Source organism: Apaloderma vittatum, unplaced genomic scaffold (assembly GCF_000703405.1).
Source record: "Apaloderma vittatum isolate BGI_N311 unplaced genomic scaffold, ASM70340v1 scaffold5638, whole genome shotgun sequence".
Taxonomy (NCBI): Eukaryota; Metazoa; Chordata; class Aves; order Trogoniformes; family Trogonidae; genus Apaloderma; species Apaloderma vittatum.
This window is the reverse complement of record NW_009731146.1, coordinates 104,471-122,720: the sequence shown is the minus strand read 5'-3', so window position 1 is coordinate 122,720 and position 18,250 is coordinate 104,471. Positions and strand designations below refer to the sequence as shown.

The following is an 18,250-nucleotide window of genomic DNA, read 5'->3' as shown; positions in this document are numbered from 1 at the left end:
TGCTGAGCTGGTGGAGACCTACTGCACTCCTCAAAGGCTTTCTGTTTGTTCCCCACGCCATGCACTGCCTTGGGTATGTTTGCCTTTGGGGCTATGGCTGAGAGGCAATGTTTGACTTGCAGGGAAGGTCCTAGAAAGTTGTTTTCTGTGTAGGCAGGGTTAGGAAGCTGCATTTTCCAGAGCAGAAGTCAGCCTGGGCCAAAACCCTTAAGCAATCAGATCTGGAGGCTGCTTCAGAAGCACAACACGGATCACGAGGCTTCTGGTGATGTTCCTGGTTTTCTCCAGCCCCGGAGAGACAGGCTGACGGTGGGGTGATGGCGGTGGGAGCCTTGCTGGTGTGACAGCACGGTGCCAGGGTGTCCACACGAGCAGTGATGTGGCTGGTGGTGGGAACAACATGGACGCCAGCCAAGCTAATCCCTGTTTAACCAAAGCAGTTTGCACATTAGGGATCAGTTCTCGGCTGTGATCGCACTTACATGGGAGCGACATTAACTTGCAGTAACTGAGGATCTGGGACGTGTCAACATCAGTAGAAAGACTGAAGTGAGCATCTAGTTTCTATATTCAGCTATTCACCATCCTAACAGTGTTTCAAACAACTTAGTGCAAACGTTCAGCAGTAAATTTATAGGTGGCTACTAAAAATGAACCCTCAAACAGAAACCCCTTGGGTTGGGCTCAGCGATCCCGTTCTACTCCCACATTAAGGCTGTTTCCAGCAGCATCCAATTCTTTCACTGAACTGCTTTTTCTGGTTCGCAGAGACCGGTCGGATCCCTTCACTTCCCCTCCCTTGCCCACAAGACCTGCCGAAGGAGGGACAAGTATCAGCCAAACCAGTTTAAAACCCACAGGAACCGCATGTCTCTTGTCTCCTCTCACTGGTGGGCGCACAAAGCCAGCCCTTTCCCCGCTTTGCTCACGGCAGAAGAAATCAGAGGCAGTTGGATGCCAAACTGTGGCAGTGTTGGTCCAGCCGAGCTCCAGGAGAGACGCAGGGAGCCGCCCCCCAAAACCAGAGTTTCTGGCAGGCACATTCACGGAACGAAGCAGGGAGAGCCCCCACAAAGTGGCCATTATTTAATTTCTCAGGCAAAGCATTACCCTCGCATGGCTGTGCAGTTTATGGCCAGCTGAAGCCTTTGTCTGTTGTTGGTGAATAGCTTCGGCCAAAAAAGAAAATGCAGAGAAGCAGCAGAAAGAGAAGAAAAAGATCAAGCTCAGCAGGGGGACACATTTCTCCAGGTTGAGACAAGCCCAGTGAATAGAAAAGCAAACGAACAGAAAAGTTAATGGGAACAGTCAGAGCACAGGCAGCAGGATGAATGGCTGCAGGGTCTCCCATAACATCACATCGTGTCACAGCTTGTTACAGGCAAAAAACGCTCACAGGGCTCTGGGTTTTTTTGCGGCAAACTTTCCCAGACTCTCGGTCTGGTCTATTCCAGGTGTTAGAGAAATACCTGATGCGTGGCCTTAGCTGAGCCTTTTGGGGGAGGCAGCCAAGCTTTGGACAGGCTATTGTGCTCTGCCCCAGAGACTCAGGCAGTGCCAGGCACACCAGCCCTCCACCTGGCAGGATTAAATAAAAAAATGGAAAAACAGATCCATGATTGCTGGGACAGAGGGGAAAAATGCTTAGGAGAAGGGACAAGAGCAGGGTAGAAGCATCCTGAAACCTTTTCCCTATTTATGCCTCCCATACCACGGCACTCAGTTTGGAAACCTCATGGGCATCAGAATGGACCCAGATAAGCCAGGCTGGCGCCAAGGTCAAGTAGTTGAGGAATCCACCTCACCCAGTTCTTTGCTGCAGGGCACAGCAATGTCAGTCCCCACCTCCTTCCTCCAGGCAGAGCTCAGATCCATCACAAGGGAGACATTCACCCTTTCCAGGGTGATAATTTTTTTTATACACCCTTGTCTGATCTCAGTCCCGCATTTTAGAGCTACCAGCAGAGGCAGGCAGTAGATGATGATACCGAAATTACCTCTGCCTCCTACACAGGCTGGGTTTTCTGAAGCAAAAAAATAATCAGGAGGTTCAAAATTACATGACTGAGAGCTTCTTGTGGCTAATGGTGTCAGCAGAGAGGCTCCTACACAGCCTTGCATGGACACCCATGACAGCAAGCTTTTGGGGGATGCTTTGACAGCTCAGATGCAGATATCCCAGATGAAAGAAGAGGACTTTTGGACATTAGGAAGAAATGCTTCACGGAACGAGTGGTCAGACACTGGAACAGACTGCCTAGTGAGGTGGTTGAGTCGCCATCCCTGGATGTGTTCAAGTGTTGTTTAGATGTGGTGTTGGGCGATAGGGTTTAGGGGTGAACTTGTAGTGTAGGGTCAATGGTTGGACTCAATGATCCCAAGGGTCCTTTCCAACCTGAATTGTTCTATGATTCTATGACTCTCACCTTTCCTTTTAGATCTTGTAGAGTAACCAATGAGGTACTGGTCCCCAGGCATTGCCATGCCATCGGCACTAGCCCTGGATCACAAAATTCAGAGCTAGGAGAGTATGAGAGCTCGGCAGGAACACAGCACTGCCCAGACCTGGCCTGGGAGCATGGGTCACCCCACTGGGGAAATAATAAGAGCTTGGCCAGCTGCAACTTCTTGAAATAAAGTTAAAAAATTAAGTTCATCACCTGACATAGTTAGCAAACAAGACCTCAAGCCCCACAGCTTCCAATGCTTCAAATTTAATCCGATCTAACTGAACACTTTCTTAAACAGCACTTTCGTCAAACGCCCTGTTTGCAAGAACTTAGAAGATACATCATTCACTGCTACAGAGATTTCAATTTTTTTTTCCTAATTCTGTAGCCCCCTAAAACTTTCCGAGGACAGCAAGGACCCCTGTAGAGCATATTTAAGACTAATACACTATTATTCCTCTCAGCTATTTTTCCAGGATTCTTCAGCAGTCTGTGGACTCACAAGACCCACTGAATACCCTTCCTGTCCTAAATGCAGGAGAACCATCACATGAAACTAAAGCAAGGGAGCCAAATCCCACCTTTTGCTCCAAGGTAAGGTCTCCCCATGGAAGTCACCGCAGCATCAAGCCCCACAGAGACATCTCCTGAGCGAGGCTCAGGTATTTGTCCCTGTAAATGACTGTAGTGACACCAGTCTGTGTTGTCACAGATGGCACAGCGCCAGTCTGCACCTCTTCAGCCCAAACGCGTCACTTCGCCGCTGATAATGTAATCTATTAACCACAAGGTTTAATTTTAACAGCCAAGTCCTGGCTGTTCCTGCTCGCCTGCCTTCTGAATGTGTTGCTTTACTCCTACAAGTCCGATACAACAGGACATACAGGCATCCGTGGCTACGGCTTGCTCGCACCCACCCTCAGGGATTTTTTTCTCCCCCCAGCCGTTCCTCCTCTTTCTTCCGCAGATCAAAGTCCCGTTGAACGACTTCCCAGACATGCTTGGCCTCTTCATCAGTGAGCTTGGAGAGGTCCAGCTTCCTCCCCATCTCGTCCCGGCGAGGACTGAAGCCCGTCCCGTTACTCGCTACCCCAAGTGCTTGCTCTCCCGTACCCCAGAACGCTGGCAGAGGGGGAAGAGCTGAGCCCCACCTCTGTGGCTGCCTGTAAAAATGGGGCAGAGGCAGAGCTGCGGGCAGGCCAGCCGGCTCCTGGCAGCACCGTAGCCCGTCTGCCGGGCGAGGTGGCCCCGAGCAGGACTGGCACGATGCCTATCGACTGCGGGGACTCCTCCGTCACCGGGGCAGACAGCCCTGCCTTCTTCCCCTGGGGGTTCTGCCCAGAGCCGCAGAGGCAGCTCCAGACCTCCTTCGCCTGGCTGGGCTTAAAGGAGGTGTTTACTCTCAGATGAGCTGCCTGCTTTATGCAGGGTGTGCGAGTCAAACAAAACCTTCAACCAAAACGCCTCCCCGGGGGAAGGCAGGCCACGAGGTTTGGGAGGGGGATGAAGATCCTCGGGAGGAGCTGAGCCTCCGCTCCCAGGGCGACTGACTCAGCCATGGTGGGTCCTGCCCCACCACGACCCTCTGCTCCATCTTTGCTCACTCCCCCGGCTCTTCCTTCTGTGTCTGATCTCATTAAACCAATTTCCCCCCCTCCCCACTCTGCTAACAGCCTTGTAAGGAAAAAAACAAGAGCATCTGGGTTCCCCCAACCAGTACAGCCACACTAGGGACTGGCCTCCTGCACCTGCTAACTGCTCTCACAGAAATTTGGGAAGGTGAGCTTTGCTCAGAGCAAAGAGCTTCATTAGGAAAAAGCCCTTCCCTCATTTACACTTAGCAAGAAAAGATGGTTTGTCAGGATTTTAAGAAAAATGCTAAACATACCACATACCCAAAGGGATATATATTGCAATAATCCAACCACTAAAGCTGATCTCTTCCTGAGTAAAATGCTCTCTGTATGACTAAGCAGGAGTTCCCTGGACCTCAGATATCAAAAGAAATCCATTTCTCATTTTTATCAGGGCAAATAGCAATACTAACCACACTTTTTTTCCCCCCTGACAGGCATCTAAACAGGGAGCAAGGTGGCAAGGCTGTAAACTGTTCTGCCTGGTGGGACCAGTCTCGCGGCTGCTCAGGCACTGCACTTGCCCACGGGTGCAAGGAATTATCCACCCCAGTAACTCACTTGAAACGAAGATTAGATTAAACTCTATGAACAGAGCCAGAAAAGGCTTTTGAATCCCAACTTGGATAAATTTTGTGCAGAAAAGGGGATGATTACAGATGCAGTGCTGAGCTTGGATATCAGGAACGCATGATCTTCGCTGGAAGCCAGAAATTGATTTCTAGCTCCTTTTCCAGCAGAGATGGGGTCCCAGCAAAAAGCAATTATTTTATTGGCGAGAGCCAGGCATCGGTTGGGCTGCTTCTTACATAACTGTATTTGAGAGCCCCGTGTGCGCCCCACTGCATCTGAACTGCAGAGTGGGTCAATAGATACTAATTAACATCACAACGAGACCCTGTTCCAGTGCTCATACAATCATGCCAGGAGCTCCGACAGCAGGGCTTTGCGCTGCCCAGATCCAAATATTATTCTCCTCCAAAAGGATCACAAGATTGTATAAAATCAGGAAGATGTGGTCTGCTATGCAATGAAAATGTGAAAAATGCAAGTGCTCAGCAGTGCCAATCTCCCCAAAAAGTGTTGGTGTGGCCAAAAAAACCACTGCATGGTGCAGGTCCACAGAACAAATTTCAACTATTATGTTGGCTTGGGAAATGCTTCTCTTTAGGGAAACTCTGCTCCCACAGCTCGCTGGTGTATGTGCCAGCAAAGAAAGACTTGTTTGGTTTTTTTCCTCTTTCAAAGCATTTTGTTGAATTTTGTAGCAGTTCAGACCCAGCATCACCAGCTTTCAGCAATCCTCTGCTTTGATACGGACAATTAAACCTGCCTGCCAACAGCTCTTACCCCCATCACCCAAACATGAATAAAGGCACCCAAAACTTATGAAGTCAAGCAAAATGAAAAAAAAAAATATCACAAACTACAGAGCAACTCACACAGACACTATCACATATCTGACAATATTATATGAAACTCACCAGCACCTGTGGTGACCACATGTGTGTGGAGTGGAAACTAGGAGCAGAAACACAGAGGACAAGAAGGGTTATATGTTTCCTGTTAGCTGGAGTCTCAACCAGACCTGAAGTCCAAGCACTTGGGTGGCAAAGTGGGAGAGAGAAGTGTTACAAGCTAAGCCTCTCCTGGAAAACCAGGTATGGGTGGAGCTCGGGCTTGATTTCTGATTCTTGATCTTGCCAGATGATAGACAAATGGGATTTCTGGGGTATCTTTAAGAGAAACATGCCGTTCTAGATGCATGGCCACTCTTTTAAAAATAATATTCACATGAGCTGTTATCTTTGCAGTTCTTGGTAATCTCTTGTAAGACAACTGTGAACTGATACATAGGAAAAATGGCCTAGACCTTCTCCGGCTGTCCATCCTACAGTGTTTTTTCTAGTAACAGGAAGTAAACCCACAAGCAGAGTTCAACAAAACTGATGAAGATACTGTTCAGTCCCTTTCTAAAGATAGCAAATACCATCCTAGTGAAACCAGCCAACACTCTTACTCCTCCCTCCTCATTTTCAGCCTGGCGTCTCCAGGTGCGGAAGGTCCTGCTTGGCCGAACTAAGGGTAAAAACCCCAACAATTTCTCTAATTGTAACAGTACCTGATTTTCTCAACAGCAGGTCCAAGTGCCACAGAGAGAAGATGTACCTACAAGAGGTTGCCAAAACCCTGCACACGCAGGCAGCCACAACCCAAAGAGACGGTCAAATGGCACTTGGGGATGCAGAAGAAGGACATGCCGCATTGCTTCCAAGTCGTAAAATTAATGCTTTGTGGTGGATCTCCATCCTGCGGTAACTGCAGCACGGAATGTTGCACCCGCAGCCTTGGGAAAATAGGGTCTTGGAGGCAACTACCAGCAGGCTGATTGGGATAACCTGCTAATGCTCGGGGGCTGGGTTGATTTAAAATGGTGCCAATTCCAGCTTTGCTTCTCACTCCATGGGTGACTCCAATGGGTGTTTTGGCTCCCATCAGTGTAGGGTGTCATCCCAAGCACCTGGCCAAGCTAGAGGAGTTTCCAAAAGCCAGGTGGAGTCAGACCAGGAGCATCCACCAGCAACTCCAGCCCATCTCTAAGGACAGAGAGGATACAAACCCCTTATTTGAAGGAGCCTAACAAAAGCAGAGGAGCTCCAACAAACAAGGCAGCAGCAAATATTGCAGCTAACCCTAAGGAAGCCTTTGTTGCTGGCAGAGGCAATTTCACGGGTGCCTCTGTCTCTCCCACCATCCCCTGCAGTCATCTCCAAGTCATGAGATCTCTTAAGGCTGGGATGGCATTTCTTTTCTTTTTAGCTTCTTGGCACTTCTACAAAGACTTCTTATCATCCCCATCTCACCAGAGCAGAACAAGCAGGACAGGGAAGAGGCGTACAATGCCACTGCTATTTCTGTACGTGACCTGCAAGGGATCGTTATGGGTTTTATCTATTAATACAACTGTTTAATTATGTTACGGCATGTCCACTTCTCATTTGGAATGACCCCAACAGCCTTGCTTAAAGAAAATGGCCATTCAACATTAATTATCAGGGACAATGGTGCTCTGACATCTGTCGCAATTAGAAAACTACCATCACAAAAAGACTTGAAAACAAAGTTTGTGCAGTATCATTTATAGGTTGGAAGCCATAAGGACATTTTTCCTGACCACATGAATGTTATGGAGCATTAGTTTGGGTGACATGCAGTAGGATACATGATGTCTCCCTTATCTACCCCACTTTTTCTAATATGGATGTAATAATGTCTTTCATGCATTATACCACAAGCCTGCTATCAACCTGATGTGAGAAGCACTGCATCTTTGTGTTCTTTACAGAGAGGACTGTGCACCAAAATCTGGCCCAAGTTCACCGTGCTGCACCCATACTGCTCACAGTCCATGTATCAGGAATTATTTCCACTTTCCTCACCTGTTTCACCAACACTTGCTTAACAAAAAGCTAGCCAAGAGAATTCCCACCAGAAATTAAGGTTTTTCACAGGAGCAGGTCTTGGTCCTGCAGGAATGCATCATTTGCAGCGATCAAAAATCTAATTCAAACATCCGCCTTCGGGCAGGTGGTAAAATACTTGGCAAAGGCCATCATCCTCTACAGCTCACAGAAATTACCAGGGTACACACTTCTTAAATTAAATAGAAATTATGCTGTGCCTGGGATTCCAGCCTGCAGCAAGAACTTGGATTCACACTCTCCCTATGGAAAGCCACACTGTGAAGAGGCTGGAGACTTCAACCAGTCACACAGGAAACAACCTGAACATCTATGAAGACTTGGAGAAGACCAGAGTTACAGGGTAAGGGCACTAACTGGATGGTCCTGTTCAGAAAATTAGCGGGGTCACAAATGAAACAAAGACAGTTTTGGAGAGCTAACTGCCTGAGAAACGATGCAGCTTGTGCATGTCTAGTGCGCTTGCTCTAGGCCATCGGAAGGCACAGGCTGTCATCACTGAATCCATTCCTAAAGCCCAGAGGGGTCTGTACCATGATAAGAGGCTGATATCACTGCAAAGACAACCCCAGATATCTGTCTCTTGCTACTGCCTGTCTGCCAAGAGATGATGTTGGGGACACAGTGTAGCGGAAAAGGTGATAACGAAGGACTCAACTTGTCTAAAGGACACCAGAGGAAAGTCCCTGAAGATCAGCAGAGATCCACAAGTGTCAAAAAGAGGAAAAATCAAGCCTAGAAACAGCTTAAAAAATCAGAAACCCTCCTGGATATCTTTTCAACTGCCCAGGCAAGCAATCACAGCTGCCTTTCTCTCTTTGACTCACCCAAGAGATGATCAAAACAAAGGACCAGGAAGGGGCTCAGCATCTTCTACAATGAAAGCCCTGAGGCCCTGGAAAGGCAGAGAAACCTTACCAAAAACTCCACAGAATAAACCATAGCCTCTCCAAGGTCAGATGTAAGATTTTTCAAGGTGGCATGCGTCCTCTGAGTGCTTTTACCTCATCATATAGGTTTTTAGAGTATGGGAACTGGGATTGGAGCTGGCTTGGGTTCTGGTTCCTAAGGGCTGCTCCTGGACACTGGGTTGCAAACAAAAGTTGCCTCCTTTTGCTTTTGATATTAAAAACACTAGAAGCAGCGAGCAAGTGGCTAAAAGTCTACAGAAAAAGCTATCTAACACGAAAATCCTAAAACCTCAATGTTTTTAACCCTAAAACCTCACAGGCAACACATTTCTCAGCCCCTTGAGGAGCATCACATCATATGGTGGAGGAGTAGAGATAAGCTCCACTTGGCACCTGACCAGGAGGAAGATGCAACTTTGAGATATTGAGCAGAAAATAAGTGTTTCTGACCCTTAAAGCCACCTCTGGGGAACGGGGCCAGAGCTTGGCTACCCATGACCCTCCCACAGGTCACTCAGTCACTGCTGCTGAAGAACAGCTTAGCACACCACTGCTGGCCTCACTGAAGCGCTGTAATGGCAAAACTCTCCTTCCATCACCCTGTCTTATGTATTTTTTTAATTTGTAGAGACTGAGAAGTGTTTCCACATAATTTATTAGGTCTATATAGACTCATCATGCTTAAGTCACTGGCTGCAACTGTGTGCCCATGCTGTGAAGTGTTTTCAGACTATCGATCTATTGACTTTCAATAAACATTGAAACAAATACTTTTCTGCTGTTACCTCCCAGTAACCCGCTGTGATGCAAGGCAGTTGGCACTCCTGGACCTGCCCAGGTTCTTGCTGCTCAGAGATGCTTCAAGCAAGGGTGAGAAGCAGGAAGGCACGTTTAGGGCTGGGGACAGTTTGGGCAGACACACAACAGGGCAGGCATAGGCATGGAAATGAAGGTGCAAAGCGTAGGAGATGAGCCCTGAGGCTATAGACCCCCACATCAGTCTTCCTGTGCTCCGTAGCAGCGCCCTTCTTTGCTCTCAAGCTTAGCGTCTTGAGCACCAGCCAGAGGATTTGTTTTGAGCGGCATCTTGTTTCCAGCCTGCCCGACCTGCCTTAGGCTCCATTTTGAAGCTCCAGTTTCCAAGTGGCTTTCTGGTCCTCTCCTGAAACTGTCCCAGTGCTTTGTTGCCCTCCTTGTTCAAGACGCGAGACACCTTCCAGCTAGAAAAGCCAGAGCACGCTGCTTTTCTCCCCAATAGACCCCGGAGGGATGGGAAGGACTGGTGGGAGACAGTTGGCAGCCTCGGCGCCATGCAAGCGCTCCCAGCAAGGTCGCCTAAGGAGAGCCTCGCTGGTCGATCCGCTCTCTAATGAGTTTCCACGCGTCCGTCTCTGCCCCGTACCGCCAGTGAGCACCATTATTCCTGTCCTATTTTGAACATGCTGCTGCCTGACAGCTCCCATTGCCTTGCTGGGATGAGGTGGCCACTCGCCAGGGCTCGGAGCAGGCAGGAGGGGGAAAAGCAGAGTTGTTCTTCCAAAAAGGAAGAGGTTGCAGAGGGGGAAGCATGACAAAAGAAATCTTCTTGCAGTTATCCAGTCCCTGAATCCAGGAAGCTCCTGCACTACCTTGGCTTGGCATGGCTCCCTGGGTCGATGAGTGGAAGGCAGGGCGCACCCCAGAGCCCAGGCACCCAGCATCCCCAGGGATGCGACAGCCTCGAGGGCTGCTCCCTGCTGATCTAAGCGCCTGATGAGCAGGTTCAAGCTAGGATCTTGTTCCTGTGTTTCTCATCACTGTTCCTGCTTGTCTGCTGCTCCAGGTCACAGAGACAGCATCAGCCCTTGTCCTTTTTCCATTGCTCACAGCCTACCCCTGCGGGCAACTGCACTGGGTGGAGCTGGAGCCACTTGCGTCACTGCAGGATGCATGTTTTATACCATTACATGTATTTTATGTGGGGAGCTGGAGTCACTTGTGCCACTGCAGGATGCATGTTATATCCTATTACACATATATATTTTTTATATAGATACAGCTATAGATAGATGCAGTGGTAGTGCAAGCCAGTATCCTCAGAGACTTACCCAGCCCTGAGGCTCTTTGCTGTAGGGCAGGGCTTTTTGACCAGCACAGGGAAATATTGTTGGGGGAAACACTGAGGGGTAAGGTCCTTCATCTGAGCATCGCTTGTGAAGCTCCCAGCTAGCACCTCAGTAGGAGCTTCACACCGTGGCTCCCTAGCTCAGTCTATGCCCTTTGTAGACCTCTGCCATCCCAGCAAGGGGCCTCTGTCTCTGTCAAATTTTAGGTGGTTCCTAGTCTGAAATATCTGCCACTTCTCTGAAGCCAGTGAAAGCCCCATCACTTCCCCGTACCTAATAAACAATCCCCAGCAATGCCAGATCTTGGCTCCGCAGAGGTAAACAGGGACTTGCACAGCACAGAGCAGGAGATGAAAGTGAGCTGGCATGAAACAATCCCCCAGCAAAGCTCTCTAAACCGCACAAACTATCTGTGACACGCTAGCTCCACGGGACACGGCTCATCTCACTGGCCTCTGGAGATGCTCGGATAAGTCATCTGCTTATCAACACCCGCTTGTTACAGTCAGTTATAAATGAACATAAGCTGCTTTGCTTTTCCTCCAGCCACTGGGGCAGGCTGAGTGAGCAAGCTGGAGGGGAAACCAGAAGGCTGGCTGTTTGTGTGAGTTTGGGCAAGTCTTGGCTGGAGGGGTAAGGGATGGTCTCTGGAACGCAACAAGAATTGGCCACCTACAACATGCATGACTCCAGACTTGAGAAGCACCAAGGCAGAGAGTGAGCAGCAGGAGAAGCGGAGTTGTCTTGCTGAGGTCCTTGGATTGATAGGAAAAGGGAAAATTTTAGCCCATTCCAGTCAGAAAGCATGTTCCACTACATCAAAAAAAAAAAAAAAGAAAAAATCACAACCTCCCATGTGTCTGTAGCTGTGGTTTCCTCCCTCATTAGTATTACTGATAAAACTCCAGTCAGAGCCAAGCGCACTTTCTTGCAGCTTTTTCCGGTGTACTTCAAATTTCTTCCTGAGGCATCCCCATGGCCAGGGGTGTAAAGGGTACCTGATGCCAGAAGGGCCCCTCTGACCAGCTACAGGAAAGAAGTATCCCCGCATAGTTGCACCAATAAAAACACGACATCCCCCCCGCCGACCTTGCCTGTTTTGCAACCTCCCAACAAGAAAAGCTGCAGATCACCCTGCTCAGCACATCCTTTCTGGGCAGCCAGCAAATAGTGCTTGAGCTAAGGAGGAACAAATCCCCCATGCAGGATTTTTCCAGCTCTGCTGGAGGCTGGAACAGTTGCTGGTGCAGACCTAGTGCCGAAAGGCGCAGTTTTGGGAGCCCGAGCAGCTCGGGGATGCTCCTCTGGAGAGAGCAGTTTCCTTGTGCCACCTTGCGGAACGCCGCAAAAAATACAGGCAGCAAGGACGGGAAGTCAGCACTGAAAAGGGACTTTTTGTATTAAAAAGGTTGCCAAAGCAGCTCTCTTTTTTTTGCTGCTCCCGAGCCGAGGGCTCCGAGAGAAATCTCCATCCCTAACGCGTATCTCGATGCCTTCCCATTCACTCTCTCCTCATTGACAGCCCGGCAGCAGGAAGAGCTGTCTGTCCAACATGTTAACGCACACCACCCCCATCTGAAACAAAACCTCATAGCTGGAAGTATTTGGCTCATCTCTGAACAGTGAAGCCACCTCCCTTACTCTGTTCAGAGAAAGCAAATCTAGACTACAAGCCAAAGGTGGAAACGATCAAAGCAGCACTCAAATGAGCTCAGGGCCAGGAGCACAGTGTTCGTTCCCAAAATCAGACACCAAACAGCTCTGCCTGCCTCCTTCCTATCAACCAGATCCAGGACCTCTTTTCAAGAGGATGTCTCTAGGAAAACCCCCTTTACAACCTCAAGCAACCATGATTCTCCAGCACTGTGACACTCAGGAGTAGCTCAGTCCAGCCTCCTGGGCACTCTCCGTGCTCCACCGTACCAGCTTGGGGCCTGGCACAGAGACAGAACACCGTGATTTTTGTCTATAACTGAAGACAAAACATGTCTTTCATAAACAAGTTTTTCACAGCTCTCTTGCCAGGTACGGTCAAGGGAGAGGTGTCCTCTCCACCCTCCCAGAAGCTTAAACCATGGAAGAGAAACAAACACCATCTCTAAGAGTCCCTCTTACTTTTTTTTTTTTAACCTTTGGAAAGCTTTCCCAGCCTCTGAGGAGGGCTTACAAATGCCTTTTTCTCCTCCCTGTTCCTCCTCTTGGTAGGGAAGGAAAATCCCAACTGCTATCCCATGACCAGTGAAGTCCAGCCAGGGTTGGCCTCTTACAGGGGGAAAAAAAAACCCTAAACTACTCCTCTCTCTCTGGTATTTCTCATCCTAGTTGAACACAGGACAAATTGGCATTTCTGTGAAGAGTTTCAGGTCATTTATTTAAAAAATCATTCCTCCTGTTAAACACCAAAGAAGATCTGACCCTTGTTTGCTGTAACATCCTTGTTGATCCTTGATGTTGCAGCATCCTTTAAACACTCCATACCTCCCGCCAGTTAAAATCCTGATGGTCAACTTGGTTGTAATGCCTGTGAGCCACCAGTTTGGGATACGGAAGTACTCATTCTGGGGAGAAAAGGAGTGTTTTCTCTTTCTCTTTGTGCCATCGACCTCTTTGATCTTGTCCTCTGGATCCAGAGCCCCAGGGACCAAGGTCATTTCCCACCTTGTGTTTCTAGAGAATCTTGCAAAGCCTTGGCCAAAACCAGTGCTCCTGCACCCCACCAAAGCATAGCTGGAGGAAACCATTGCCTCTGATGCACTCCTTGATACAGGACCTCATATCTCTAAAGCCATATAGGTCAGTTTAAAGCCACAAAACAGATGCCAAGCCTCCAAAAACACCACAAGAGTCAGCACCCCTGGGGAGATATTGGACACTGAGGTGGTCCCTGAACACCCTCTGAGCTTGTTCCTTTTCATGGGGCATTTATCCAGCTGCCACAATGGTTTCATAGGTGCAAGGAGAGCATCCCCCTACCAGGTATCTGGTACTGCATCATTTCACCCTAAATGGTCTAAACAACCCTCCCCCTGTTGAGACATCAGCCAGATCAGCCCTTCCAGGGAAACGGAGCATCAGCACCCTGCAGACCTCCCCGCTGCCTGCTCCAAGGCTCGAGTCTGGGCGGGGAATTAGTTCACGGCTTTTCATTCAGCCCACGAGCGTCTAATTTGATCCAGCAACTCACAGAGCACAGAGCTGGCAAAACTAGATGACCAGATGTTTTCTGAGGAGGCTTCTGCTCCTCCGTGGCACAGCGAGAAGGATGTCAGTGGCGGCCTTGCTCGAGGATATAGATCAACGGAGAAATTAGTGAGAACATGCTGCTGGCAGCACGAGCGACGTGTACATGCTGTACTCTGTACATCACTGCACGTTCCTGCTCCGCCAAAGCCTCCCACTGCAAAGCAGAGGAGGAGGTTAAATTACTGAGCCGGTGCTTCAGATCCACAAATATCCTTCTGTGTTAACTCCACAGCAGCTTACTCTCTGCCCCAGCACTCTCCCTTGAACTGGGGCACTGGTTGGTATTTATGTGCCCATTAGATGCCAGGCTTGGGAGGTGGAGAGGGAGCAGGATATTCTACAAGGATGGTGTGGCACCCTGGTTCACCACAGTGCCAAGTCTGGACCATGAGCTGCCAAACTGCAGGGTCCCCTCCTCAGTCTGAGCATCATGTGAACACCCTACTAGATCTCACCTTTTGCTGTGAGCACCCAAACTGGACGTGGGGGGAAATGACAATTTGGAAAAGCTGATGGACTGCCTCAGACCCTGATGTTGCAGTCTGGGCTGTGCCTTTGCAGGATACGGCCTTTTCTATCGTGCTTGAGCTGCTGAGGTGTACATCCTGCACTGGGAGGGGTCTCCAGTAGGAGACATATTTCTGAGCTGCAGAATAATAAACTTACTTGCCCCTTGGAGGGTGCTGGCAGGCCCAGCCATCACCAGGTCAATCCTCACATCATTAGCATCCAAAATGCTGTTGTCACCTGAGAAGGTGCCCTCACCAAGGCCCTTAACCTTCTGTTAGGGGCAGTCTGGTGGAGGTCCTGCTGAGACCACCATGAGGACCTGGAAAAGATGACGCATACGAGGAAATTTAACCCCCTGCCTTGACAGCCCACCAGCAGGGTGCTCACCTCACCTGCTCCCAGAGATAGATGCAAGTTGCTTTCATCTTCATGTTTGTGCTCAACAAGATTTTGGGTTAGAAAGGCTTAAGCCCCAGCCTGCCAGCAGCACTTTATTTACAGTGGATAATGACTCCCTTACAGGCAAAAAACCAGACTGCAATCACCCAACATACAGCAAAATCATTTTCTGGCTGGTGATAACTTCACTTCAAACCAGCAGAGCAAGAAAGGTTTTGGATAGGTACCCAAAGTAAACACCCCCTGTGAGTGGCAAAGGTGACCCTACCATGAGGCTTTCTCAAAGCTGGGCTTAAGGATAAGTTCCACTCATCTCCAAAACCGTTTCTGAGGTGAGAAGCTGGGACAAAGGGCAATTAACTCATTTACCTTCTATCTTCATATCTGACTCATGTTAAGAGTGATTTGGGAACAGCTGGCAACTTACTGACATTTCACTGTCCTGGGATCACCAACCAGAGCAGTAACTCACCAAGCACCTGTCCTCATCCCTGGTACCTCAATGAAGCCAAAGCTGGGGAGGCCCATCTACCCACCATGCAGGCCACCGCCTCCCTGCCAAGTCTGCTCCTGTGCCGACAGCAGGCATTGAGAGAAAAACCCATCCTGCGTGTGAGATGCTGCTGGCACAAGACCCCACAAACCAAAAACACATGTCAACAGCAGCCAGGCTGGACATAAGTCTTTCTATTCCAAGAACATCAAGTTCTATGGATTGAGGAATCAAAGCTGCAAGAGAATAAAAAAAAAATTTTAAAAAAATCTTCAAAAGTAATGGGTTGCTCCAAAGGCAGGGTAGAAGCCTGACACAGATTAAATGTGATTTGGAAGAGGAAGATAATGAAAGAAATGCTGGCATTCGTGAAAGTGCTTGCTGGCCACATGGCATCTATCTCTTGTCTGTTTGGAGGACCAGAAAACCCTGAGTGTTAGATGAAGCAGGAAACACATACAAATTAAAGCAAGAAGCTTTGGGAGTCATTCCCAAAGAGGAAGAGGAGCTTATGTGTATGCAGCCTGCAGTCTCATGCACACCACTGCATCCCATGGAGGCAAAGCTGAGCTTTGAGCTGGAGCATCAGTTATTTCTGACAACAAGACTTTGGCCTGGCACATGGTTGCCCATCTGGGCAGCAGCAGTCTGTCCAACCTGCTGGGCTGCAGCTTTTGGCACCTTTACAAAGGCCAGAAGTGGTCAGAAATAGTGGTGTGTTATGCTCAGCAAGCCTCTGCTGATCCAGCATTTTTACTAGAAGGTTTGATAGGAAGAACATGTGCTAATCCACGTCATTTATCAGATTGGAAAAGCCGGGTTTTAAATGCTCCATCTTTTTACTGAAAAAAAAATCATTACCTGGTGGAAGGCAGACAGCCCACAGCACGTTCCCCTTTAATCCAGCTGCAAATCAGCCCCACTTTGAAAATTCCCACTAAAACCATCTCAGCCTGCAGATGCCCCGAGACTGGGACAGGATGACAGTGGTTCCCCGTATATGGAAGGGGCTGAATTAGACTATTTGCTCCCAGAGGATCAGACATCCACTGTGAAAGCTAATCAGGCTCAATACACTTGAAAGCTCCAGTATATGAGCTTCAGAGAGCGGGTTCAGATAAAAGGAGCAGGCTGGACTCTGCCATCACCAGGGAAAACTCACCTTCATGGGTAAATCCTTGGGGTGGCAGCACAGAGTGCTCGTTCGTAGCTGGTTTGGGAGCAAGAAACTGAGACAGAGCATCATCTGCCACGGACTCACCCCTCTCCATGTGCCTGCTCCCCATGAGCAGTGATGTACTTTCCCAGGGAAGAGGACAGCATGCCTGACCACATAATTTATGGAGCACAGGGAACCAAAACAACTCCATCAGGCTTTTGCTGGCACTCAGGCTCGCTCCTCCTGAGTTTTACTTGTACAAATGCTCAGTCCCATAAAGATCAGCCCCATTCCAGTTTGCTTATAATCAGCAGGTGACTTATAATCATAGAACCATTTAGGTTGGAAAATACCTTTAAAATCCAGTCCAACCCTTAATCCAGCAATGCCAGGCACACCCCTGAACCATGTCCCCAAGCACCACATATACACATTTTAAGTACCTCCAGGAACGGTGACTCAACCACCTCCCTGGACAGATCGTTCCAGTGGTCCACAACCCTTTCAGTGAAGAAATTTTCCCAATATCCAACCTAAAACCTCCTCTGGTGCAACTTAAGGCAATTTCCTCTTGCCCTATCACTTGTTACTTGGGAGAAGAGACCTCACTACAACATCCCTTCAGGTAGTTGCAGAGAGCAGTAAAGTCTTCCCCCTCAGCCACCTTCTCCCCAGGCTGACCAACCCCAGGTCCCTCAGCAGCTCCTCATAAGATTTGTTCCCAAGACCCTTCGCCAGTTTCAATGCCCTTCTTCGGACACAAAGACTTGCTGCTAGGTAGCACAGAGATTTCTTAGGAACAAGCGTGCTGTTGTTCTGCCTTGGGGAAATGATGCGATTTTCATGTGTCCCTGCTGCAGAATGAATGAATGAGCTGTTTGACAGAGGACGTATTTGTAAGGCTGGCAAGGTTGCCAGCTCTGGCTTTTATAAGGAGCACTGAAGGCTTTTTTTCCACTTATTTCTGCCATGAGTGGTCAGAAAGTGTGATAAACAGCAACAGTAACCATGCAAAGCCAGCTCCACCTCTTCCTGCCCCGGGACAGGTTGGTCTTTCACATCCAGGGACATCCTCAGCCCAGGGGCTGGTGCACATCTCCAGGAGATGCGCGTGCCCATGGCAGGGAGGCAGTTGCCCCAAAGGATGTTTAAATTTGCAGGCAGGAAAGGTGCAGAGGTTGCCCAGGAATCAGGAGATGTTTCCATGGTCTCCTGAGCCTCTGGTAGCCAGTGTATGCTCCCCAAAACTGAGCTACAAGTCAAAAAAACCACCTTTGGCTCTGCCTCAAAAAAACCAACCAACCAACACCAAAGGAATCAACTCCAAACAACAAATTCATTTGTCAAACTTACAAACTTCAGCACAACAGCATTCTTCTCCCCAGGAAATAATTTGTTAAAAGTTGGCTTTTTTTTTTTCTGGGGGGGGTGTGTGGTATTTTAAAAAACCCCAAACAACCACAAAACAACACTGTACCCAGATTTTAAGTGGGAGCTTTTATCTGGCCATTTGTGCAGCTTTATCATATTAATTTTGGGTTTTTCCACCCATGACAGACCTTAATTTGGTATTGAAGTTAATCCCATTTACTTACTGATTGTCTTTTGACTGTGTGTGAATAACATGGCAGTGCTGAGGAACTGATCTCTTTGTTAGAAACTCAGCATCTCCAGATGCCTCAGACCCGAACATCTAAAGCTCAAGTTGTACCATATGCTTGGTGGAAATCACAGACAAGCCCCTGAGGACTAAACACACGCCAACCATACTCATGCTATTTCCCCTTTTTTTTTTTTAATGCTAACCCCACACAAAACAGCTATGTCATGAAGATACTGTTTATGTTAGCTCCCCATCAAGCAA

At 48.6% G+C, this 18,250-nt stretch overlaps 1 protein-coding gene across 1 annotated transcript in view; it reads right to left on the bottom strand.

Annotated features, from left to right (window-relative positions):
* Positions 1 to 3,498, bottom strand: part of MLPH (melanophilin) — a 26,292-nt gene extending 22,794 nt beyond the window's left edge. The window contains 1 exon segment of the mRNA XM_009875076.1: positions 3,395 to 3,498. Within this exon segment, the coding sequence (XP_009873378.1) occupies positions 3,395 to 3,498 (104 nt within the window).
* Between the last annotated feature and the right edge of the window lie 14,752 nt (positions 3,499 to 18,250).